The sequence below is a fragment of the Dendrobium catenatum genome, unplaced genomic scaffold (genome assembly GCF_001605985.2).
Source record: "Dendrobium catenatum unplaced genomic scaffold, ASM160598v2 fragScaff_scaffold_390, whole genome shotgun sequence".
Taxonomy (NCBI): Eukaryota; Viridiplantae; Streptophyta; class Magnoliopsida; order Asparagales; family Orchidaceae; genus Dendrobium; species Dendrobium catenatum.
In genome coordinates this window covers 1,180,083-1,207,934 of record NW_021318852.1, presented here as the reverse complement: position 1 = coordinate 1,207,934, position 27,852 = coordinate 1,180,083, and the positions used below count along the sequence as shown (strand labels likewise).

Below are 27,852 nucleotides of genomic sequence, written 5' to 3'. Positions count from 1 at the left end.
TTCAGTTTTTCCATTGTGTGAAATCACCGTACCCGTATCTTCGGCCCGAGAACGCCTCTCCTCCGCCGCTCCGATCATCTGGCCCTCCTATTTCTCTGAGCTCAATCCAGAGAGAGAAAGAAAAACGTCGTCTCTCTCCCTCTCTCCCTCTCTCCCTCTCGAGTTCTTGCTTACTGGCTGCGGTGCTTCCTTTCCTCCAGTCAATCTCTTTGATCAGGGCCTTTTTCTTTCATTCCTAGGGTTCGAGAGCCCTGATCTTCATCCATCTCATGGGCATCGAAGGAGAATCGATCGACTCAAGCGCCGCTAGCGTCGGCAAGTCCCTTCTCGCTACCGTCAACGTCCGCTGCTCCAACGGCTCCAAATTCTCCGTTCAGATCGCGCTCGACGCCACCGTCGGCGCCTTCAAGACCCTCCTTGCTGAGAAGTCCGATGTTCCGACGCAGCAGCAGAGGTTGATCTACAAAGGGCGGATTTTGAAGGACGAGCAGACCCTAGAGAGCTACGGTGCTCCTACTAATTCTGCTATTATTTTCTCCTAATTAATTTGTTCCCTGGTGTGATTAAAGACCGGTTTTTTGTTTATGATTTATTTGTTTTTATTTCTTTGTGCTATGATTGGTTGCTAGGATGACGCGGATTGTTTACGAACCCTAGCAGAATAAATACGATTCAGTGCCTTGGATATAGAAACTCCCATGACGAGGTTCGGAGTGGACTCTTGGTGTATGATAACGTACTAGGAGGAAAGAACGTCTGATGATTATTTCTATTACGTGTAAAGCAGTTCATCTTATGCTTATTACGTGTAAATCTCCCTTTTTTTTTGGACATTCAAGCTGTTAAGGCAAACACACACATCACATTAGCAAGTTTTGAGTCCAAGACCTATTGATAGGAGCCAAAGCTCCCAAATATTAGACCAAGGTGAGCTGCGTTGTGTTATGTAACTTACATATGAAAATATGTTACTCATCTTATTCGGTTTTTTATGGTTATGCTTTTGAAACTGATTTTTTTAAAATTGCATGCTTATTTTTCCTTTTCTGAACCTATCTCCTCTTAGCTCCTCATTGAATTGGTAAATGTGGGGTGGATCGTGTTATAGTAGTAATAAGTGCAAAAATAGAAGCTTATAAAATACAAATGATTTTGGTTTGCCAATGCTTCAAATGCACCCAAGGAAGTGCTTCTAGTTGTGTGACCTCAGTGGTAGATTTAACTATAATAATCATGACAATGTTCATGGTAGCATTCATAGCATAGGTCTTAAAGGTTGTAGTAATACTAATGAAACAATAGAAGCATAATCTAAAACTTAAATGGTTAAAATGACAAATTAAATATATATTATGAAGATTCAAATTCTTATAGCCTAGTTATGCCTAGGCACTATCTTTTAAGATTGTTTTTTCTCCTTGAATAATTTGTCTTGATGCAAAGGTTATGCTTGTCAATCCATTAGGATAGAAAAATTCTTCATACACATAGTGCGCTCACCAATGAGGATCATCAGAGCAATGTTCATTTTATAAGAAACAATAATTACGTTTGCTTGAGATTGTCAAAGGTTTGAGTTATGACATCATGTTAGGTTTGAGTATCATTGCCAAGGAATATTCGGGAGTCAACACCTCTAATAGTGAGAGGTTGTCCAAGTGGTCCCCTCTTTTGTATTGTTTGCCAAGCTTTAGACCTCAAAGCCTTTTCAAGCTCTAAATGTCCCTTAGTGGCTATTTATTGAGATGATGGAATGGAGAAATAATGTGTTGAATTCAATGATGCATGTATTGAATGAAGTTGATGATATGTAGTCATTGAGGCATCTGCTGGAGTGCTCATAATTAATGATCTTTGCAATCTCCTATTTTTGGTTGTGGAGGAGATACTGATCATACGAAGATGCTAAAAATTGTAGTTTCTAACTTCAGTGGTGATAATGATAAAGGAGGGAGATTTGAAGTAGGGTAGATAAGAGGAGATGAGTTAGCAAGCTAAAGTGGTGTTTTTAAAGCCTAATCTTGCTTAGAAAGTGAAAGGATCCTCAACACTAGTAAAGAAAAAAAATCCTCAACACTAGTCCCATGCAATTCATGTAGAGAATGTAAAGACTTTGAAATATTCAATATTTATTTAATGAAACCCCATATATTTCATTTGAAATTACTTTATCAAGAATTTGATGCAGTCTCATTTCAATGATCATATATACAAGTATACAACTCTACCAAGTGTGCATTGTTGCAAAATATATCATCCAAACTTAAGTGTAAAAATTAAGAGCATTGGTCAATCTTTTTAATTGTATTTATGCATTATCTAACCCCAGATGAATGAGCCTTTTAAATAATTTAGGGATATTGTCTACCAAATTAACTAAAGGCTTGTTATTACTTATGTTTTGAATAAATAGGCAATAAACTAGTGGAATATAGATCATGTAGAGCGGGACTTGTGTCTATTACAAAAGTTAACAAATATGGTAACCTAATATGGGTAATGCATGTCTTCGTTAATTTGGTGAGACTCTATCCTTCATATAGTTTTGCATAATGTATAACTACAGTGAGAAATGTTGAACATTCTCTTAAGGGCTATTTGGTTGGATTACTTCAGGGTGTAAAATATTACAAATGCAGGAGTTTTACAAATTTAGGTGTTTGGTTGGAATATAAAATGATGCGAAGTAAAATATAGTAAATGTAATATGAAGTAAAGTAGTACATTTTGAGTAAAGCAAACTCCTTCGATTTTAAGGGAAAATCGTTTATATTACAAGCTTGCTTGACCACCACCTGCCGCCCGCCACCACTACCTTCATAGGCCTGCCACCTGTCATCACCGCAACCGGCGGTCACCACCGCCGCCACTGGTTACCGCCACCACCGACCACCATCACTACCACCGGCCGCCATCGCCAACCACCGGCCGTCATCACACTCTGCAGCCGGCTGTCACCATTTATGACTTTACTCTACATTCTTTACTTCTAACAAAAAAAAAATTAAAAAAAAAAACAAAAAACAAAAAAAACATTCACCTGTATTTACTTTACATTCATCCAAACAACTCTAAAGTATTCCTTTTACACTACATTCATTTGTTGGCCAACCAAATAACCCTTTAATAATCCTTAATTTGTCATGATGTTTTCAATTGTAATGCACACTTGTTTGAGTCACCTATACAATTGTGGATTTGAGGTTGTTTTCTGTATAAGTGATGATAAATTTTCTAGAGTGATAATGAACACAATAATGTCTAATGTCCCAAGGGAAAAATGTGTTGAATTGCTTTGACCAACTTCATTAAAAATGCCATTTTAGTGATAAATATATAATTCAAATTAAAGGAATGATGTTCATTGAAACCTAGTTTTCTTATACTCTTTAAGGTAAATTCTTATTAACCATATGTATTGTTCATGGTCTAAACAATACTAGTGCTTATGCATCTTTTTTATTTGGCAAAGTAACTTGCATTTGACATATGAGGGATTCTTAAATAAATATTGATTATTTCAATGCTCAAATTTCCTATGTTTCCTAAGCATGAGTTGCATTGACTTGGTCATCTAGCTTTTGAGAATGCTTTGGCTTCCTGAACATAGGCAGGGATTATTAATTGGAATCTACTCTACTCACATTTCTCTCCTCCTTTTCTCTGTGTTCTAACTATAATGGTCCATTGCATTCAATTGCCTCATTCTACTTGTTTATTTCACCCTCTTTGTTGTCATCACAAACTTAGGAACAAGGGCTATTTCCTTTTCATAAGTTGAGCAGATGTGATGATTGCTTCTAAGCCATATTTTTTTTTGTCGATAGTGAGAGGTCACAACCATTGTGAGCTACAAGAACTCGAGTGCTTCTAAATGGATTGCACCACCTCCATTTGAACCACATTATTCGACTCAACACATTGCTTGATGTCCGTTGGCATCTTTATCTGTAGTTATATATCAATATGGAGAGTTTGAGCAAGCTCATGGTTTGAAGCTTGGCCAATAACATAGAGGAGAAGGACCACTTGGAAAACCTCTTGTTATTTATGGCAGAGGGCTCTTTTATGGGCCTTGGAAAAGCTATAGATGGTTGTTATACATCACACTAAACCTTAGGCAATGCCAAGCATCAACTGTAAGCGTTGCCTGCCATAAAAGATGGTTGCTTTTGTGATCCTAACAAACTCGTCCATGGTGTATCGGGAGATTGTTTAACTCCAAAGGGTTTCGTCAATCAACCTTTGACCAATACACTTGATCCGAAGGCAAAAACAATCCCAAATGATAGTGCTGCTCTCAATTCCTTGATTAAATTTTTTATCTTGATTTTATATGTTTAAATTGTCATTTAAATCCTTAAGTTTTTTATTAAGCTTCTATTTTTTGCACTTAGTTTTACTACAGATGCCACCTAGTGTGAGAAATGATAAAAGTTGCAAGGGCTCCAACACCTTGCTGATTTTTGCTTATGGCTTTCCTTTGTTCGGATGTTGATTGGTCCTTGGTCCAGTGATTCGTGGGCCTGCATGAGAGAGGTGAATATGAGGGGATACAAAGAGGACATTTTTCTTTAGGAGTTTAGTTGATTGATTAGGTTTCAAAAGTGATGCATTTATATTTACTTTGCTTAAGTTTAGTCATGAGTCATTATCTAATAGGTAAGAGAGTGACATATGAGGTATGAACATTATTTGCAGTTTAATTGTCAGTCGGGGTTAGCTTAATCAAAGTGGTGAGAATTTGAGGGGATATAAAAAGGACACACTTGTTTAAGAGTTTAATTGATTAATTAGGATTTAAGGTGATGCATTTATATTATCTTTGTTTAATTTTAGTCATGAGTCGCTAAATAATGGCTAAGAGGGTGAGATATGATATGTGAATGTTTTTTGTTGTGTAATGTTCGGGCTTTAGCTTTTCAAAGGGATACAAAGATGTTTATGTTTAAGAACTTAGCCGATTAGGATTCAAAAGTGATGCATTTATATTTACTTTGCTTATTTTTAGTCATGAGTCACTATCTAATAGGTGAGAGAGTGACATATGAGGTGTTAACATTATTTGCAGTCCATTGTCAGTTGGGTTTTAGCTTAATCAAAGTGGTGAGAATTTGAGGGGATACAAAAAGGACAGGCTTGTTTAAGAGTTTAATTGATCAATTAGGATTCAAAAGTGATGCATTTATATTATCGTTGTTTAATTTTAGTCATGAGTCTCTAACTAATGGCTAAGAGAGTGAGATTTGATATGTGAATATTTTTTTGTGGTTTAAGGGTCAGGCTTTAGCTTTTCAAAGGGATACAAAGAAGATGTTTATGTTTACGAGCTTAGCTGATTAGGATTCAAAAGTGATGCATTTATATTTACTTAAAATTTAGTAATTGGTCATGATCTAATGGCTAAGAGAGTGAGATATGAGGTGTGAACATTTTTTGCAATATGGTTTGACCAAGTATTTTCCTATTTCGGTTGAGTTGGATTACATCAAGGATCAGCCTTAAGCCCATATCTTTTTGTTTTAGTCATGGATGTTCTCATTGGACATTTACAAGAGGATGTACCTTGGTGTATGCTTTTTGCTGATGATATTCTTCTTGTTGATAAGACTAAAGAGGGAGTTGAATGTAAACTTGAATTATGGAGGTCAACCTTAGAGTCCAAATGTTTTCGCTTGAGTAGATCTAAAACTGAATATATGGAGTGTAATTTTTGTAGCAATAGACCTAGTGAGGGGATTGTGACTTTGGGCGATCAAGTCATTAATAAGAGTACATGTTTTATATATCTTTGATCTATTGTTCAGAGTGATGGTGAAATAGATGGGGATATCATCAACAAAATTCAAATTGGATGGTTGAAGTGGAGGAATGCATCGGGCTTGTTGTGTGATAGAAAAGTCCCCCTCAAACTTAAGGGAAAATTTTATAAGATGGTGGTGAGACCTGCAATGCTTTATGGTGCAGAATGTTGGCCATAAAAAGAGAAGCATAATACTAAGTTAAGTGTTGCAGAGATGAGAATGCTTAAGTGGATAAGTGGCTTTACCCTTAGAGATAGGATATGAAATGAGCATATACGTGAAAAGGTTAGAGTAGCACCAATGGAAGATAAGATTAGAGATAGTCGCCTTAGATGGTTTGGTCACATTAAACGGAGGCATTCCGATGACCTGGTTAGAAAAGTTGAGATTTTAGATTTGTCTTATGTTAAGAAAGGTAGAGGTAGATCTAAAAGAACTTTGTTAGAAAATATTAGAAATGATCTTTCATTATTAGATTTAAATGAGAATTTGACTTTTAATAGGACACAATGGCGAAAAAGTATTCAAGTAGCCAATCCCACGTAGTGGGACAAAGGTTTGATGTTGTTGTTTTTGTGTTGTGTTACTATCAGTCAGGCTTTAGCTTTTCAAAGGGATATCCACATGTTAAGTGATCATCTTTTTTTTTGGGAAATCCTGTTATAACTGCTACTAAAGAACGAAATGAACAGCCCCATTAGATTGTTGTATAGATAAAATGTATGCTCCATCCAGTCTGTATACTACATTTTTAATTTTTAAATATTTTCATGCCCATATTCAAGGCCTTGAATGATGGAATCTTGACCTTGCATAACTTAAAAAAACATTTTTGATATGATTTCCCATGAAATATTCTTGCATTCCTTCACGGCACTTGTAAGGCTCAAATATTTGTCTTTTATACCTTAATAAGAATGAGAAACTCCTCTTTAGGATTATTATTTTGTTGTTATTAATGTTATGTTGTTTTGGTAATTGGACATCTATTTGACTTTTCTTCCTCTGTATCGCTCCTTCATGCTAGGCCTGTCTTCATTGTTAGTACGATATAATAGTAATGCTAGTCATGTTTCATGTGTTAAGATTGAATGATTCATATAAAACTTGCTGTACTTCCCAGTAAAAATCTGTTATACTTTTTCATAAATCATGCTTTTATGTTTGATGAGCTAACAGTATTTGATTTAGAATGTCATCTTATCTTCAAGACAGTATTTTCTATTTGATAATGATTCTCATTTGATGCTAGATAAATGATCTTTTCCTATTCTCATCCTTTCATAGGCTTGGAGTCCGATCATACAGTTCACTTGGTTCGTGGTGCTGTGCTGTCCACTGCATCTACAAATAGTTCAGCCAATCTTGGTACTTCAGCTGCAGGTACCACTGCAGCAGCTCCAAGAGATGCTAGTTCCACTGATGGTGGGGACTTTAGTGGTGTTGGCTCTGCTTCTCCATTATTCCCTGGACTTGGTGCTAGTGGGCTTTTTGGTACTGGTGCTTCTGGCTTACTTGGGTCCGGATTTTCTGAGTTTGATCAAGTGCAGCAGCAGCTTACTCAGAATCCAAACATGATGAGGGATATGCTGAACATGCCAGCCATTCAAAATTTAATGAATAATCCTGATTTGGTGCGCAATCTCATTATGAGCAATCCCCAAATGCGGGAGATACTAGACCGCAATCCTGATCTTGCACATGTCCTAAATGATCCCAGCACTCTTAGGCAGACTCTGGAAGCTGCTAGAAATCCTGAATTAATGAGAGAAATGATGCGGAATACAGACAGAGCTATGAGCAATATCGAGTCCTCACCAGAAGGGTTTAACATGCTCAGGCGTATGTATGAAACTGTGCAGGAGCCATTCCTAAATGCAACGACCATGGCTGGAAACACTGGTGGGGATGGTTCAAATCCATTTGCAGCCCTCTTGGGGAACCATGCAAACACACAGTCAAGGGATCGGTCAACAAACTCATCAGTTACTAATTCAGATGTAACAAATGGTTCTTCACCAAATAGCAACCCACTTCCTAATCCATGGAACAATGCTGGTATATATACTGATTGAAAGTTGCTTTTAGTTATACTGCTGAAGCTTACCACTCAGTACTGTATCTGCATAAGTTTCTAATATTATTAAGCAACAGGACCTACACCAACAACAAATACAAGATCAACCCCTAATGGTGAGGCAAGGTCTGCTGTATTTGGTGGGCTTGGTGGTCCGGATCTTGGCGCTGGTGGCATGCCTGACCCATCTGTCCTGAGTCAGGTGTTGCAAAATCCAGCCATGGCACAAATGATGCAATCTATGCTATCAAATCCGCAATATATCAGCCAGGTCCTTCTCTTGTTTATGTTATGATGAAACCTGAAAATTTGCCCCATTGAGCATGCTTGTGATCTCACACTTCTTGTGTGCTGTTAGATATTGAATATGAATCCACAGCTTCGTAGCATGATGGAATCAAATACACAGTTGAGAGAAATGTTACAAAATCCAGAATTTCTTCGGCAGCTAGCATCACCTGAGACATTGCAGGTTCTCATTGAATTTGTTGTTATTGAGGTTTATTCTGAGGGCTTAACTAAATTCTGTTTTCTTTACCTGTAGCAAGTTCTGTCATTACAACAATCTCTTTTTACACTGATTGGTCGGCAGCAGTTGAACCAGTAGGCATCTAATCTCCTTCTTCCTACAAATGCAATCTCAGAGGCTTCTGTTTATATTTTAAGCCTGTTATAATTGCCCTCTCCTTTCTACTCATCCGCCTACAAATGCAGTTTCATAACTTTCTGTTCTTATTGTAAGCCTCTTATAACCGGCCTCTTCTTTCTACTCGTCCACCAACAAATGCAATCTCATGGCTTTTTTTTCGTTATCTTTTTTAGTATTGTCAACTCTACCACTGCTATTATGTAATGTTTGCTTGCCATGTATATTTCTTTCTTACTCTGTGCTGTTAGATTTGTGAAATGTGCTACAAAATTATTTCTTGCCAAAAATAGCTTTTTAATGATAATTTGTTTTTCAGTTTAGTGTTTATCCTTTCCTTTGTGTTGGATAATTTGTTTATTTTATAAGGATTTCTTCACCTTTTGAAAGATTCTTGCGTTGGTTTATTTATTATTATTTTCTTTTTCAAAGCTTGATCCATTACTAATATAACCGTGTTTGTATGGCAGGGTACAAAACCAGAGCAATGGTGCCACAGGTAATGGTTATTTTTCTTTGTTCATCCAAATGTTTGCATTTTGGAGCTATGGGTTGGTGGTAATTGTTATGAGGTGGAAACATAGTTCATTATGCGCTTTCTTTACTCTCAAATGATTAGGAAGAAAAAGAGTAAGCCAATGGTACTATGCATAAAAGCTATGAAAAAGATGTGTGATAAGCTTAATGACTCATGCACGCTATATATAAATGAATGGAAAATAAAGATTTTTAAAGTTGACCCTAAATAGTTGGGACGACGCTAATGATAATGGCGACATTGACTTATCCAATTGTTGATGAAACCTCTACTCTCACAATTATTCTGTTATGTTTGGAGGTATTGAAACTAATAGAAACTATGACTTATGCTTCCTTTCTTATTTTTATTTTTTCCTTTAGAAACTTTGAATCCCTTGTGTTACTTTGCCGCTTTTCACTGTCTCAACCTTTTGGGTTTACTGACTTGCAACTGATGTAAGTTGTAGAAACTCAATGCTCTTTTTAATATCTTGTTTTTCCTTTAACAAATATAATACTTTTTTTTTTCTGTTTTTTTTTTGTCCTGTCCTTAAAGGTCATGCTTGTTTACCTTTAAGTTGTGCACAAGTATAATTTCCTCGAAAGTGGGAGTTTTTTTATCCATAAGGAATGACTTGATCCTTTTGATCTTAAAGAAATGTGAAAATTATTTTGTGCAATGTATTAATGTTACTGAAAGTATTTGTAGGCTATCATCCTTCAAAATTGAGTCAAACTAAACTCTAATTTAGAGTTAGAATTATTCCTATTTGTCTATTTTTCCTCTTATTTCTTATGAACATTAATGAAAAGAAGAATGTTTGAATTAAGAAACTATATTTTTATTAGCATTGCTATTTTCATATTTATACCTTTTCTACTTCCAAGAGAGCCAAATCCATGTAAAAAGCAGACGGAATTCAATGTTTCTATTGGTAAACAAACACAAGAAGCAACTTCATTCAAATTTTTGATTTAACAATGTCACAATTTCTAATAAACCCCCCCCCCCCCCAAAATCCTTGCATTCGTAATGCTGAGCCACTTGGATGATGGTGACAATAACAACAACAAGCCTTTTTCCCACTATATAGGGTCAGCTATATTAATCATTTTTCTCTATTGTGTCCTATTAAGAGTCATTTAAATCTAATAAAAAAATTATTTTTAGTACTTTCTAACAAATTTTTTTTAAATCTACCTCTACCTTTAAAATTTGATGCATGGAAGAAAAAATCATAACCTTGATGCATAATAAATATTGGAGGTATTTAAAAGGATTTGTTTATTTGTCAGATATCTGTGATGTAAGTGAAACATTCAATTTAATCTAATGGGTTGAAAATGTGTTTAAAATAGTTTGGTCATTGTATGAAATATATTGTAGCACAAATGATAATCCCAAATTTCTTGGGAAGTAAGAGAAAATGTCAATTTAATAGGGGTGACAATATTTGACACGACCCAAAAATCCGACCCGAACTAGAATCGGTTGAGTTCATGTTCGGGTTAGGGATTTCAACCCGTTTGTAAAACTGGGTCGGATTCATGTTGACCCGAAAACACGAAATCAACCAGGTTTGATCCATTTTTAATTAATTTAGGAGAGTTTTAAAAGATTATTATGAAATAAGTAAATGCTATTTCCAAAAATAATAAATCATGTTGCCCAAATTGAATTAAGTTTGATTTATTTTAAATTTATTGAAGTAAATCTTACCATAATTTGGTTTAGATTTAAATATATCAAATTACATAAAATTTTTTTAGTAAAATATACCCGAAGCGGGTCAGGTTTGGGTCTGAAAAATCGACCCATATGCAAAAACGGGTCGGGTCGAACAGTGTCGGGTCAGTTCCGGGTTGGACCCGAACCCTACTCGTGACCCGATTTGACAACCCTACAATTTAATCTCAGATCCATGACCATTATAACTTCTAGTGTGAAGGAATGCTGCCTAGGATTTATTTATTTTAGTTAGTTAGCGTTACAACTTCAATGCCCTTTCATTGGGAAACAATTGAGTCAAGAGCTTGGTGGATGGGGGCTTAAGCCTGGTTCAAGTCAAGTTAAGCACTCTTAGGCTTACAAGACAGATTCTTTTGACAGTTTTTTTAATCTTAGAAGGCCGAAGCCTTTTCTTTTCTTAAAGCCAGTCATAAGCATGATTAAGCTAATTATATTGAAAAGAGAACTTAACGTGTGAGCACTCCTTTGAGCTTGAGTGATCAAATTAATCTAATTATATTAATGGGATTATGATAGGTAATGTTTGTAGAAATAGAAGAAAACCTTGGCTGAAATTGAATTTCAGCAAAGTCTAAATAGTAATTGAGAAGAACGATGTGGAAGACTAGGAGAGAACATTTTAAATTGATGATATATGGATGGAAACAAACAAGATACAATGGATCTTCATTTAAAGAGGAAGATCTGTCTCTCCCAAATCTCTAGCCGCCGGCTAGAGCCCAAACCTCCTAGGAAATTCTAATTTCAGCAAACACATACATAACCTTAACCCTAGAAAAGCAACCTACTTAAATTATAAAGAAATAATGCAAATCCCAAAGCAGCCCCTCTTTTGAATTTTTCCTCCAAACCTCCTAGGAAATTCTAATTTCTTCAAACACATACGTAACCCTAACCCTAGAAAAACAACGTACTTAAATTATAAAAAAATAATGCAAATCCGAAAGCAGCCCCTCTTTCGAATTTTTCCTCCTAACCCCCCTAATTGTCTTTCTAATTGCTGATGAACACCCCCCCCTCCCCCTCCCCCCCTACCCAACACACACACAAAAAAAGGGGCTACGTGAATTTGATGCGGAGCCTGTTCGCTTTCTGTAACAAGACTGGTCTAACAATACCTCCAAAGACTCATTTTATCGGCAAGGTAGAAAGACGGCTCCCTCGTCAATTTTCTCATCATCACAAATAGTGAGAACTTGAAGAGTTTGATCATTACGTCTATGCCCCGATTTATACCTCTCCTCACATTTGAAATAGAGCCCCTTCACCCTCTCTTGTGTAACACTGTTTTTGTGAGCTTCTTAAAGTTTTTCCTAGGTCTCCCTTCTACAATCTTCTCCTTCGGGGTCTCCCTAAGAGTACCCAGTGTCGGCTCCTTGGATGCCAAAAAGGTGGTGGTCATCCTATACAAACCTCTTGAGTTGTTGCCTCCAGTCTCTCTCTCCAGGTGCCTTTGATCCTCCACTAACTTGGCTAGCTCCATAGCCTCTCCCAAATCACGAGTCATCATTACTCTAACTGCTGCCCCTCTCCTCTCAAATTCAACACCCCTTCGTTCATGCCCGATCTCCTCACCCCTCTTTCCATACCTTCTACCCGGCTCCACCCTAGGAATAGGCTCTAGGGGAGGCATTCTCTCCTCTCCCTCTAGAATCTCCACCTCCCGATCTTCTCTTCTCCTTATCGGATTAGAATTTTCTCACTTCCTTCGTTGTCGGCAACTTCCCTTGCCTCCGACGATATCGTTTTGGATTGTCCCTCTAGCAACTTCTTTAGCATCTCCTCCAGGATGACAAGTTTTCCATCAATCTTCTCGTGGACGTTTGAAATTTGATTTTTGAATTATGAAATTTGAGTTTGTAGATTTGAAATTTCAAATTCCATTTGTCTGATCTCCCCTTCCAGCACTTCTACCTTTCTTTCTGCCATAGGTACCCGGATTTATACTCCAATAGCAAAAACAACAACTTTGACTCAAATCTGGTCTCCAAACATAAAAAAACAGCAAAATCGGAGAGAAAGCGCAGCATAAATCAACAAGGAAGTCCTATTGCAGCCCAAGTCACCGCTCTAATACCAATTTGACAGGTAACGCTTGTAGAAATAGAAGAATATCTTGGCTGAAATTGAATTTCAGCAAAGTCCAAACAGTAATTATGAAGAAAGATGTGGAAAACTATGAGAAAACCTTTTTGATTGATGATATATGGAAGAAAACGAACAAAATACAATGGATCTTCAATTGGAGAGGAAGATCCGTCTCTACCAAATCTCTAGCCGTCGGCTAGAGCTCAAACCTCCTAGGAAATTTTAATTTCAGCAAATACATACATAACCCTAATCCTAGGAATATAACATACTTAATGCAAGCAAAAAAAAATAATAATAATAAAAATAAATAAATAAATAATTAATTAATTAAAAAAACATACAAAAATAATGCAAATCCCTAAATAGCCCCTCTTTTGAATTTTTCCTCCTAATCCCCCTTGATTTTCTTTCTAATTGCTATTGGACCCCACCCCAAAAGGGGGGCGGGTGTTTGCTTGTCCGCCTCCTATAACATGACCGATCTACCATATTACATAGCACCTAATAATTTAAATTTAGTCGACTTAAAAACCTTGACTGATTAACCTAATTTAGTATCTAAATTAATGAATAATGTATTATTAATTATTCTTGTTAATATATTAGTACTTTTTAATTAACTTAACTGATTATTATTCAATAAATGACAGTTCAAACTTTTTTAATTGTCATAAGATATATTGATTAGTAATTATTTATGGGCATGCATTAATTTTTAATTAATTAGTTAATGATTAGTTAATATTGACTATCTTATTTACTATGCCTAAGTAATTGAAAGAATAATAAGAATTTTGTTACTTTTTCTAGCCTCCTAGGCATAAGATATGCAATTTTAGGAGGTGTGATATTAACAATTATTAGTGAATATTATTAGTAGGTATGATGATACATAGTTATGATTTGTTTAAGTATTTTGGATGTATTATGAATTATGGTGATATAAATGAGGATAAAGCTTTTGAAGTTTACATTGGGTGTTTTAAATGGAAAAGCTTTAAGAGTTTTGTGAGAAGATGATACATTGAGACTTAAAGATAAAATTATGCATAAATAAGATTATGCTGTATGTACTTAAGTTTTGGTTAGTTAAAAAGTTTGTTATAACTATGTTCTATGTGGTAGAATGGAGAATTTTAAGATAAATGTGTAGCAAAATTAAATAAATCATGAAATGATATATTATTAGGAGAATAGTTGGAATGGTATTTGTTGAAGATAAGTCTATTGAAATTAAATTTAATTGCTTTGGACATATGCAATAGATGATAGAAAATTCACCCAACAAATAAGTAGATAAAATTAATATGAAGGATTAAAAATGAATATAAAGAATAGCCACCTATTTAATAAGATGAATAACAAAAGAAATTAACTTTATTGTGACCTTTGTTAGATCTTAGTTACTTGCTAGATTTAAAGATCTCAATAGACAATTTCCCTAGTCACAAACCTCGCTTTATTAGCTATCCACTCTGGCATACTTGGTTATCAACTCTTAAGCATTCTTTCAAATTAAAAGAATAGTGAGAGTGTTTGTTTTATGCAAACAAATGGATTCTACTACTAGAGATTTTTCGCCTCTTGAGTGATGGATTTGGATGAATCGTTCACCCTTTTTTTAGGGAGATTCATAAATAGCAATCTAGTTAAAAGAGGTTGAGTTAAAGAGATGTTAAGAAAGGTATATTGGTGTAAGTTGTCTCAATCAATGCTTATTCCTTCTCAATTGGAAAGACCTATATCGACAAGTTTCTTAGAGATATATAAGAAGCATTCAATCACTATGAGTGTTTGGTAGCAAGTATTAGGGGTTTAAAGTAAAGAAAAACATGGATTTTGATTTTTTTAGGTGTCTAGTGTGATGTAAAATAGATGTTTAGTATTTTTTAACTGAATTTGGAATCCTCAAAAGCCTCATTTTTTGTGATTTCATATTCACCTAGATTTATTGAATTCTAAATGTGTCATTGTGCTCGCCCCATCCCAAACCCCATTCACATGCAACCCCACTGACACTCCTATGTGTTTTGGTTCCCATCTCCATCGATCCTCCTAATCGTCGGGCAAGGACCCAACTAGCTTGCACTTCTAACCTCCAGCCATTTGTCATCTTTCCTTATCATATTTGTTTACTTGTCACCAACCACCAGTTGGCCGTAGATGCTTACAAATCTCTTAGATATGCTTTACGATGAGGAATAGGGACTCTTCATCAGTTATTGTAGACCCATAATTGCCAACCTCCTCTATAGTCTGGTTGTAGGTATTACTAGTTTTCACCACTAGCTAGAGCAAGAAGATGGTTCACTTGCTTCAGCTGTAACACCTGGGTGAGCATTGATGCACCTTTTATGTTTGGTATGAACATTAGTACATTGAGGGGACCTTAGAACATGCTATATCTTCGAATGGAGAAGAGCTGACATTGAGGTGCCAAACTTTCCCGTCAATGTGAAATATTGAGATCATCCTTATATCCTACTCACTTTGATCAGCTTTTTCCCTTGCTCAACAAATGCTTGCCCTTGCTCAATAAATGGGTCTTACAGTCAACCTTAATTTGAGAAAACTTTTGAGGGCCTCTGTTACCTTTTAGAAATTGTATAATGTTGTTGGTCTTTAGGATAATAGGTTCTTACAGTCAACCTTAATGTTGTTGGTCTTGAGGACTGACAAAAGTTTGAATTTTTAGCTCCTGTAGAGTGATATCTATTTGATGGCTCAGCTATGCCTAAAAAAATGTATATATATATATATACATAGGCGTGCTTGTATGATTTATATGAAATTGCATTCAATTAGTATGAGGAATTGCTGATAAATAATATTTTAATTCATACGTTTTGTTATTAGGAAAACATATGTGTGCATGTATACAAGGTAGATGGTAGGCCTTTTAGCTGCTAGTTGTATTCTGTAATAGCCAGGCTAGAGATCCCTTGTCACCAAATTAGGATAGGAACTTGGAATATAAGCTCCCTTATAGAAAAATTAATGGAATTAATAGATATTGTGATTCATAGGAAGATAAATATTCTGTGCATTCAGGAAACTAAATGGGTTGGAGAGAAGGTGATGGGGACATCAGATTTCGACACGTGTACCACCGCCGGAGGCGCACATCGACGGCCACGATCCAGAGTCTCTATTTTTGATGTATTTGTTTTTTAGATCATTTCTTTTATTTTCATAGTTTGCCCCTGAGGGCATTGCTTCTTTTATGTAGCCCCGAGGGCATTTACGTCATTTTGTTTTATGTTTATTTCGGGCCTCTTTATATGGGGCATGATGGATTGTAATAGTTAGTTTTTGATGAAATGAAATTTGATCATTGTTCTCTTTGTGAGTTCCTCTCTCCAAGATCTCTTAGTGAGTTCGCCGGAGAAGACTAGATCTCTTTGTGAGTTCTAGTTTTCGTGCTAGCCAATCTCGTGGAAATTCAAATTGAATATAATTGAGGTTAGTAATTTCATGGTTGCTCGAATCCCTTGAATCTCTTCCTCCCCTTGCATTTGCCGCCGCCTAGCCTTTATCTGCTCAAGCCGCCGGCCACCTTAGCTGCCTCCTCCCGCCGGCCAGCCCCTCTCCAGGCCTTTGGCCGCCGACCCAAGACCATCCCGTGCAGCCACCCCACCTCTACAGCTCCCCAACTCCACAACTGAGCCAAACCGTGAGCTCCAGCCCACTAAAATTTTTTTTTCCTGCAGGCCCCTTGCCGCCAATCCTCCCTGTGTTGCCCAGCCCGTGGAATTTCAAATCTTAATGCTTAATTAATGGCCTAATTAATATTCCATATTATGGCAGGCAATTAAACGCATGGAGGTACCCGAGTGGAATTTCGGGTTTGAGTACGACAACCGAGGAAGAGTCAACATCCTCCGATCGCCCTTCTTCGACGTCGGTTTCGATTTCGACGACACCGTCGAAGAATACTTGGACCGAATTCTACCAACATTAGTAGATTCCATCGACGAACATTTTTCCGTCTACACGTGGATCATTGAAGGCCGTCCACCCGCTCCTTCGAACCCGGTTCCTTCCCCGGCGACAAGTCCTCTCAAGATCACTTGCCTTTTAGTGGCATCACTAAGTCTACTTACGGTCCTCCTCCGCTAGCTACCACTTTCAATACGAGTGACGGATCTCAAGGTGAAGGATCTAGATTTTAAATTTGGGGCTCTTGTTTATTTCTAGCTACTTGCATTATTTAAAATTTTGGTGCTATTTTGTGAGGTTCATCAACTCTCTACTTGTAACGTATTGCCATTATTTTAATCTTCCATGTCCTATTCTTAAACCAAACTTGAGTAAGCAAGAAGTTTTAATTAGTAACGTGAAATCAATATTTTTATTAATTTCTCAAGTGCAATTCTTAATTCACCGCATATTGTTTCACATCATTTGTGGTATCAGAACATGGCTACCATGCTTGGCATGTTTAGAAAACATCCTACGGTCTAGCTTCTCATTGTAGTTTTAATCTGGCATGCATATCATTTAGTAATTAAGACTTTTCACTGTTTTCTTCACTGCTTTGCAAAATCCTGCACGCATCTAACTAAGTTAGAACCTATTAACAGTTGTATTACATGCTAGCCTCTTATCTGTAAGGTTTTAAGTGTTAGAACATTTATTTCCTTGCTGTCACTTTGCTGTCCACACTACTTCAGCCACTGTTAGGCTTCATTTAGTAGAATTTTAGGCTTTGTGTAAGTGCTGTCCACTCACCCAAAACTATCCAAACACTTAGGCAACTTGGGCTTTTGTTGTAGGTTGCTGTCCATAACATTCCAGCTGCATCTTTAGGCCTTAGGAAGCTTCACACCGTAGCGTCTAGGTGCTGTCCCGCATCCCGACACTCTCACTAGCAACCTCTAACCTGCTACCATGGATCCAGAACACATCCAAGCGACTCTCGACCTTATTGTGGGGCAACTCGGCACGTTGACACAGCAAGTGCGCAACACCCAAACGGATTTAGCAGACTTTAGGCGCCACACAAGTGACCGTCTAGATAACATTGAACGTATCGGGAATCCCGCTATTTACACACCTTCAAGACCACACTCGCCCTATGGTGAGGACAACAGAAATGAACGTGATCAACCCCAAGATAATATCCCTCCTCGAAACCATTACCTTCATAACCTGAGACCCCGTCACGAACCCGTAGGAGATGAGAACCCTTGGAGAGACAACGATGCCCAATTGTTGAAAAATATTAGGATTGACGCCCCGACTTATGACGGATCCCTTGACCCTCAAGTTTTCCTAGATTGGCTCAAGTCAATGGATAGCTATTTCAAATGGTACAACATCTCTGAAACTAGGAAAGTCAGGTTCGCCAAAATGAAGCTCATTGGTCGAGCCAACCTTTACTGGACCAACTTAGAAAACATGCGCGAAGCTCGCGGTGAACACCCTATCAACGATTGGAGAACCATGAAGCAAGAACTTAGGAGAAAATACCTCCCGCCATCCTACTATCCTAAACTCCTAGATAAGTGGAATAGACTGACTCAAGGAAGCAAACCTGTTAAGGACTACATCTCGGCATTCGACGATTTCCTGATTCGTTGCAACGGCGAGGAGTCCGCCACCCCAACCCAAATCCTATCCATGTTTAGAGCTGGCCTTAGGGAAGATCTTAGAACCGAACTTTTTGCCAGAGGAATTGACACCTTAGAGGCAGCTTGCAGTCTAGTACTTGACCTAGAGGAGTCCAAGACCCACTCCCACACTAGACAATTTGACTCTCGACCAAACCCATATCGTACTTCCACCAACCAGGCCCAAAACCGACCCTCGAACTCGATAGGTAGTCGACCCACTGCTAACCCGGCCCCACCTCGCCCTGACTCCAAAGGTAAAGCCCTCAAACGTGACGCGCCCAAATCCAATTCCGAAACCAAATGTTATAGGTGTCATGGGTATGGGCACATTGCTTCACAATGTTCCAGCCCCTATAAAGTCACCATAATAGAAGAGGTGGATGATGACGAGGAAGAGCCTGAGACTGACTTAGTTCATCATGTTGATGAAGAGGAAGATTCCTTCACTGAGGATGAACCTGTCACCCTTAAGGTCGTTAGATGCGCTTTGTCCCAGCCAAAACCAAGTGATGACTGGAGAAGGACTTCCATATTTCACACCTTTACCAAGATTGGAGATAAGAACTGCAAGGTCATTATTGACAGTGGGAGTTGCATTAACGCCGTCTCCTCCGCAATGATTTCCAAGCTTAGCATTAAGGCCACACCTCACCCAAACCCTTACAAGGTTGCTTGGATTAACTCGACCTCCATAGAAATCAAGGATAGAAGCCTTATCCCTCTCGAATTTAATGGATATCAAGAGAAGATTTGGTGTGACGTTTTGACAATGGATGTGGGCCAAATTATTCTAGGCCGCCCTTGGTTGTTTGACAACGACGTTCATATTTATGGGAGAACAAACACCTGCGTGTTTGAACACAATGGAAAGAAAATTAAATTGATCCCCTCTCAACCTAAGACCGACAAGGGTGACTCTAAGACTACCCCACCTAAGAACAATAAGGACCTACACCTCGTGACGGCGAAAGAAATGGATATGGACTTTCACCAAGGATCCCCTATGTACGCCCTAATAGCTAGGGAAGTTAAGAATGATCAAGGGGAGCCTGTCCCTGATGAGATTAAGCCTATTTTAGAAACTTTCGCTGATGTTTTTCCCGAAGATTTGCCTGACCAACTTCCACCCCTTAGAGATATTCAACACGTGATTGACTTAGTGCCAGGAGCTTCCCTACCAAACCTCCCTCACTACCGGATGAATCCAACAGAGCACACAGAACTGAAAAGGCAAGTAGATGAGCTCTTACAGTGCGGATTTATCAGAGAAAGCCTTAGCCCGTGCGCAGTTCCCGCCCTTTTAACTCCGAAAAAGGACGGCTCTTGGAGGATGTGTGTTGATAGTCGTGCTATCAACAAGATTACTGTGAAGTATCGTTTTTCGATCCCACGATTAGATGACATGATGACTGGAGCAACGCTGTTCTCAAAGATTGACCTTAAAAGCGGATATCACCAAATCCGAATCCGCCCCGGGGATGAGTGGAAGACAGCATTTAAGATGAAAGATGGGTTGTATGAATGGATGGTTATGCCATTTGGTCTTAGCAACGCTCCTAGCACCTTCATGCGAATAATGACCCAAGTCCTTCGACCTTTCCTAGGGAAGTTCGTAGTCATTTACTTTGATGATATTTTGATCTATAGTAACTCAGTGGATCAACATCTGAAACATCTGAAGCAAATCCGTGAGATTCTAAGAAAAGAACAGTTATATGCCAATCCCCAAAAATGTGTGTTTCTCACTGATAGTGTTACCTTTCTAGGATTCATAATTTCATCTCGAGGGATTTCCGCTGACCCTGAAAAGGTTAGAGCAATTAATGAGTGGCCAAAGCCTAAAAATATTAGAGATGTTCGGAGTTTTCACGGATTGGCCACTTTCTATAGGAGGTTTATTAGGAACTTTAGCACTATAGTAGCACCTATAACTGACTGCCTCAAGAAAGGTGAATTTCATTGGACAGTAGCTGCCACTAAAGCCTTCGAGGACATTAAAAGAAAAATGGTTGAATCCCCTGTTATGCGCCTCCCTGATTTTTCTAAAGTATTTGAAGTAACCTGCGACGCATCAGGGATTGGTATAGGAGTTTTATCCCAAGAAGGACACCCTGTGGCATATTTTAGCGAAAAGTTAAACGATATTCGTCAAAGGTACTCCACCCATGACAAAGAATTCTATGCTGTCATCCAGTCCCTCAGATACTAGAGACATTACTTATTGCCACAAGAATTTGTGATATTCTCGGATCACGAGGCCTTAAGATACATCAACTCTCAGAAGAAACTCAATGCCCGCCGTGGTCGTTGGGTTGAGTTCTTACAAGAGTACACCTACACGATTAGACATAAGGCTGGATCTGAGAATAAAGCTGCGGATGCCCTTAGTAGAAGGCTGATGATTACTCAAGGAATGAGAGCTGAGGTTACCGGATTTGAACGCCTTGAGGAAGGTTACTTGGACTGCCCTGATTTCTAAGAAACCTATTCCCTACTGGCTAACGGGGAAGATCGAGTTATAAATGATTTTCTCATAGAAGATGGTTATCTGTTCAAGTCGCAAAAACTTTGTATTCCCAACACTTCACTACGAGAATTTCTAGTTTGGGAGTTACATGCCGGAGGTTTAGCTGGCCACTTCGGACAAGCCAAGACTATTGCTGCACTAGAAAATCGATTTTATTGGCCCACCCTCAAACGTGACGTCGACAAACTCTTACGGAGGTGTCACACCTGTCAATTGGCCAAACAACGTAAGCAAAATACGGGTCTCTACACACCACTCCCCGTGCCCAATTGCCCTTGGCAAGATTTAAGTATGGACTTTGTATTGGGTTTGCCTAAGACATTGAGAAAACACGATTCTGTTTGTGTTGTCGTTGATAGATTTTCAAAGATGGCCCATTTTCTCCCCTGTGCCAAAACCTTTGATGCCTCCCGGGTTGCTATGCTCTATTTTAACGAAATTGTGAGACTTCATGGACTACCAAAGACTATTGTCTCTGATCGGGATGTTAAGTTCACTAGTTACTTTTGGAAAACATTATGGTTTTAGATGGGTACGAAATTGCAGTTTTCCACAACCTTCCACCCACAGACCGATGGTCAGACTGAAGTCGTTAACAGAAGCCTAGGAAATCTTTTGAGAACATTAGTCATATAAGTCCAAAAAATATAATCATCTTGAGTCAAAGGGGTATGTTCTGTCTTAACAAAGATTGACACTCTGAAATTCGATGAATGTTGTTTTCTTAGAAAGACAAGCTAATAGATGTTTAGCACAGGAATACAAACTCTTGACTACATACATTTGGACTTCTATAGGTCTGACAAGGTGTTTTCAAGAGGTGGAGTTATGCTGTCACTCATTGATGATTACTTAAATAGAGTGAGAGAATCTATGCTCATGGGAAATAAGTAAAAATTTAGCCTTAGAGTATCACATTTCTCCAATTTAACCTCACAACTATAAAAAATTGATCACAAATAATCCTTTATGTATAGATTGATAAAAATGGAGATACAAAATTGATCATAATTTAGTCCTTTAATTATACAAAGTTGATCTCAATTTGATTCTAAATGATCATTTGGGAACAATTTTGCATAATTGATGAACTAAATTGAGAATATGGGAGAGAGTTATGGAGTATAGGTTACGATGTGATACTAATGTTTCTCAAAATCAATTTGGATTCATGCCAGTAGGTATATTATGGAAGCTATACATTTATTGAGAGATTTGATGGAGAAAATTGGAGAGAATAAGGGAGATCTACATATGATATATATTAATTTAGAGAAAACATATGATAAAGTTCTAAGAGAAGTGCTATGGAGAGGTCTTGAAAAGAAAATAGTTAATAATGCTTATATTCAAATCATTAAAGATATGTATGCATGAGCTATTACTTGTGTTTAAACACAAGGTGGTTTGACAAAGTATTTTCCTATTTTGATTGGATTACATCAAGGACTAGCCTGAAGCCCGTATCTTTTTTGCTTTAGTCATGGATTTTATCACTAAACATTTGCAAGAGGATGTACCGGTGTATGCTTTTTGCTGATGATATTCTTCTTGTTGATAAGACTAAAGAGGGAGTTAAAGGTAAACTTGAATTATGGAGGTCAACGTTAGAGTCCAAAGGTTTTCCCTTGAGTAGATCTAAAACTGAATTTATGGAGTGTAATTTTAGTAGCAATAGATCTAGTGAGAGGATTGTGACTTTGGGCGATCAAGTAATTAATAAGAGTCACGCTTAAGATATCTTGGTTCTATTGTTCAGAGTGATGGTGAAATATGTAGGGATATTATCAGCATAATTCAAGTTGGATGGTTGAAGTGAAGGAATGCATCGAGCTTGTTGTGCGATAGAAAAGTCCCCCTCGAACTTAAGGGAAAATTCTATAAGATGGTGGTGAGATCTGCCATGCTTTATGATGTCGAATGTTGACCATTAAAAGAGAAGCATAATACTAAGTTAAATGTTGCAAAGATGAGGATGCTCAGGTGGATGAGTGGCTTTACCCTTAGAGATAGGATGCAAAATGAGCATATACATGAAAGGTTGGAGTAGCTCCAGTGGAAGATAAGATTACAGAGAGTCGCCTTAGATGGTTTGGTCGCCTTAAACGGAGGGTTCCAATGACCCGGTTAGGAAAGTTGAGGTATTAGATTTGGCTTATGTTAAGAAAGGTAAAGATAGACCTAAAAAGATTTTGTTAGAAAATATTAGAAATGATCTTTCTTTATTAGATTTAAATGAGAATTTGACTTTTAAAAGGACAATGGCGAAAAGGGATTCATGTAGCCGACCCCACGTAGTGGGACAAAGGCTTGATGTTGTTGATGTAGTGATTAATGCTAAAGGCTGGATGTGGCTGCTTGATGGCATGCCCTTGTGAAATAACTGGGTATCTGTTTCTAGACCCCTGGATGCTTCGGGTAACCAATTATTTTTGCATGCAAAAAGGAGTATTTTGCTGCCCCACCCACTTTTATCAGACTGAAGCTCTTTGCTTCAAGTTAAACTGACAAAAAAATGTTAGATATCTGAAACTGATCCTTAGTGAATAACATCAAAATGCAAGTGTTTTAGTTGACAAAACCATGCTTATAATTAATGCTGGCTGCTCAATGGCACATTTGAAATTTCAAGCATTAGCCATGTCTGCCACTGCCCCCACCAAAGGAAAAAGGTCAAACCTTGCATAGGTCTCCGTCAGCATTCTGTCTTATCTCTTCTAATATATTTTAGCTTATTTTTTCAGGCTCATTTGATCGCTTGTAGATAGCAAGTAGGATTTACAGAAGGATTTTTTTTTTCATCCATTTATTACATTGGACGGCTTTCAGAGTTTTTTGTACCTCTTAAAAAATCAACGTTGTTTCTGGTTACGTCCTTATAGTAAATTTTGTCATTTTCTATAATTAATTTTCTAATTTCAAGCATCAACTTGAGCTCTTGCATTTTTTTTTGTTTTACAAGGAAACGAAAGTGGTTTTCCCTTTCTGGTTATCTAAAATCCATAGCATTAGACTAGCCAGTCAACAGCCTTCTAGAAAGCTTAACAGTATTTGTTGATGAATGCATTCCTCGATTTGTCTTTATAAAATTTTGATTTGAAATAGAGACATCCATTTTTTTAATGCCGCTTTTTGTTATGCCGTCCACTGCAGGAATGGAACATTTGATGCAGATGTTTGGCGGACTGGGGGCAGGCGTTAATCATGGTGTTCCCAGCAACCCTGATGGTAACATTGTTTATATAACTTAATGGTCACATATTCAATCAAAGAAAAAATTTTATTTCAGTGCTGTTCAAGTAAAAAAATATATATAAAAGAAAAAAGAAAAACTTGTTTATACTCTTCTGCAGTGCCACCCGAAGAGCTGTATGCCACACAGCTTTCTCAGCTTCAGGAAATGGGTTTCTTTGATACCCAGGAGAACATCCGAGCCCTCATTGCTACTGCTGGAAATGTCCATGCCGCTGTGGAGAGGCTATTGGGAAGCATGGGTCATTAGATTCAAGGTAAACTCTCTCTTGTGTACCTTCTCCCTTTTCAACATCAATTTAAGATGGTCTGTAAGGCCCTCCCGTGTATTCCACACGCTTGTTTTCCCTTTATGATAATCAAGTGCTTCCTCACTGCTGCTTGTTTCCTGGTATGGAATAACTAGCAGTGTCGTTCAAAAGCTCTGTGCTTTATTTGCTGCTATATGGGAGTTCATAGTTTGATTTTAATCTGTTTACTAAGTTGATCATGCTAAAGACAGCTTTTGTATATACATTTGCTTAAAGCCTGCCTGTCATTTTGTGATTTGTTCATAATCCATGATTATGGTTGTGGGTGCTGATGATTTATGTTCCAGAATCTTTTGAAGAAAATGTTGTTTGGTTCAGTTTTATATATACCTTTGTTATAAAGTTGAGTTCATTGTTGTACTATCTAATTGGTACTTAATCCAACTTTGCTTTCAGAACTAGAACGAAATAATGCTCTAGGATATTGTTGTTTCAAGTTATTAGTTGTGTGAAATCAGCTATGATGATATTTTATTGACGACCATTTTACTATTTGCAACTTGTGGAGAGATATCCATTATTTCTAATGTATCTTTGATATTTTTGTTAATGTCTTATTATCACATATCATTTGTTAGTTTAGAGACCACTGGATGTATTAGTCGATGGACATTTTGTTCAAACATAAGAGTACTAACCAAACAAAAAAATTGTCTTTCAGTAATATTGTGTACCAGAAAGTGTACAAGCAGTTCTCATGCTCACATTCAACCAAATAAAGGGAGTGTCCCTCGAGAAGTAACTTAGATGCTAAATCAGAAATTTGGTAATATTTTTCTTAAGCCCAGAATGCAATATAATAGAGTTTTCTTGCCTCAGCCCCATTGTGGGGTATTTATGGAAGAAAATCAAAGGCATTATTGGTAATTTGGCAAATCATAGGATCTATATTTGGCCATATCATCCTCGACAAGTTTTTTTTTTGGACATACACTTTATATGGAGTAATTTGGACATTGGATCGACCTTTAGCAATGATCATCCAATTTATTCTTGACTGATATCCTTCATTTTTTAGATTGCTGTCACATGTTACGAGTGTTCTCCAGCAATTCATTGTGGTGAATGTAAATTAAGCCACTCGCATGTTTTAATTATTGATATATCATAAAAAAAATTATCTTGATTGGGCACGAATCTCTCGGCAAGTTAGAAATTTTCAAAATTAAATTTGGGACCATCCGAACTCTGATTTTTGTAAACTTATAGTCGAAGTGAACGTCTTGAAAAGACAAACCCAAAGACACTAAAATCGACCCAATCCGAGTCCAAATGGGCCCAAATAGAATACTCGAAGCGCAATTGGAAGATTTAAATCATAGATTAGATGATCAAACAGTTTCCAAACATGACATGCTTATAGTTGGATCGAGCGGCTCGACGAGATGAATCCAACGAGCTCAAGATCGTCAAATTCTGACATCATAAAGGCACTCAAATACTCAATAAACGATTCATGATCAAAGGAGTTGATATCGACTGTCCATTCAAAATGCTCCCAACGTGCCCTTATTCTTTCCCCTATTTATTGGCCACACGACTCCTAGAAAATTATAAATATACCCCTCATCTTCATTAAGAGGGGATAAAAGCAAGGAAGATAATGAACAGAGAGAAATTAGAGCTTTCTTACTGCTAGACTCCTTGACCACTATTGGACCATCGACCTTCACCGGACTATCGTCGGACTTCTTCCCGGCCACTGACTGATGTTGGACTTTTGTCCGGCCACCAACTAACGCCGGACTTCCACCCAATTGTCCGGCCACCAACTAACGCCGGACTTCCACCCAATTGCCTACTACGATCCTTTCAACCTTCGTCACTAGACAATGACCATTCTGACCATTGTCACCCGCCGATTATAATCCTTTTGACTTATGTCACCCGTCGACTCAGTCTTTCCGACCTCCGTCACTAGACTATTGTCTTTCTGACCTTCGTCGCCAGACAACAGTCTTTCTGACCACTATCGCGTGCCGACTATGGTCCTTCCAATCTCCGTCACCATGCAACGGCCTCTCTGATCACTGTCACCCGTCGACTATGGTCTTTCCGACCATCGTCGCTAGACAACTTCCTTTCTGATAATTATCGTTTGCTTACAACGGTCCTTCCGATCTCCGTCGCAAGATAATGGTCTTTCGACCTCCGTCTCTTGCCGATTACGATCATTTCAATCTCCATCTCTCGCCGACTACGATCTTTCTGACCTCCATCGCCAGACAACGGTCTTTCTAACCTCCATCACCCGCTGAATACAATCCTTCTGACCTCTGTCGCCAAACAACAATCTTTCTAGCCATTGTCACCCGCCGACTACGATCCTTTTGACCTCCATCGACTACGGTCCTTCCGACCTCCATCACTTGACAACAGTCTTTTCGACCTCTGTCGCCCACTGATTACGGTCCTTCCGACCTCCATCGCTCGCAAACTACAATTTTCTAACTTTTTCGCCAGATAACGATCTTTCTGACCTTCGTCGTCTGTCAAATACGGTCCTTCCAACCTCCGTCGCCAGACAACGGTATTTTTGACCACTGTCGCCCACTGACTAAGGTCCTTCCAACCTCCGTTGCCAGACAACGGTCTTTTTAATCACTGTCGCCCGTCGACTACGGTCATTCTGACCTCCGTCTCCCGCCGACTATGGTCCTTCTGACCTTCGTCACCCGCCAACTACGGTCCTTCCAACCTTCGTCGCCTACCGACTAATGTCCTTCCAACCTCCATCGTCCATCGACTACGTTCCTTCCAACCTTCGTCGCCAAACAACGGTGTTTCTGACCACTGTCGCTAGCTAACTATGTTCCTTCTGACCTACACCACCCGTCAACTACAGTCCTTCTGACCTCGGTCGCACGCCGATTACGGTCCTTCCGACCTTCGTCGTCAGACAACAGTCTTTCTGATCACTATCACCCATCGACTACGGTTCTTCCAACCTCCATCGCAAGACAATGGTCTTTCTGGCCTCCATCGCCTGTCGACTATGGTCCTTCTGACCTTCATCGCCTAATAATGATCTTTCTGACCTCCATCGCCGTCGATTACGATCTTTTCGACCACCGTCACCCGACTATGATTTTTTTAACCTCAGCTGCCTGCCGATTATGACCTTGTCGACTAAAGGAACTTGTCAATGTTGATTCTTCTGAATTCCACCATGTAATGCATTCTATATGATTATATTTGCTACATTAAGTCAAGGCATTCCCCCCAATGAAGGATCTCATTTGTAATCGACTGCAAACACT

The 27,852-nt window shown here is 38.2% G+C and overlaps 1 protein-coding gene across 1 annotated transcript; it reads left to right on the top strand.

Moving 5' to 3' along the window:
* Positions 1 to 24,993, top strand: LOC110094636 (ubiquitin domain-containing protein DSK2b). The gene is made up of 8 exons (XM_028693965.1): positions 1 to 507; positions 7,092 to 7,862; positions 7,959 to 8,152; positions 8,240 to 8,353; positions 8,426 to 8,484; positions 8,998 to 9,026; positions 24,183 to 24,257; positions 24,383 to 24,993. The coding sequence occupies exons 1-8, from the start codon at positions 270 to 272 to the stop codon at positions 24,529 to 24,531; spliced, it is 1,629 nt and encodes a 542-aa protein (XP_028549798.1). The 5' UTR covers positions 1 to 269; the 3' UTR covers positions 24,532 to 24,993.
* Positions 24,994 to 27,852: the final 2,859 nt, after the last annotated feature.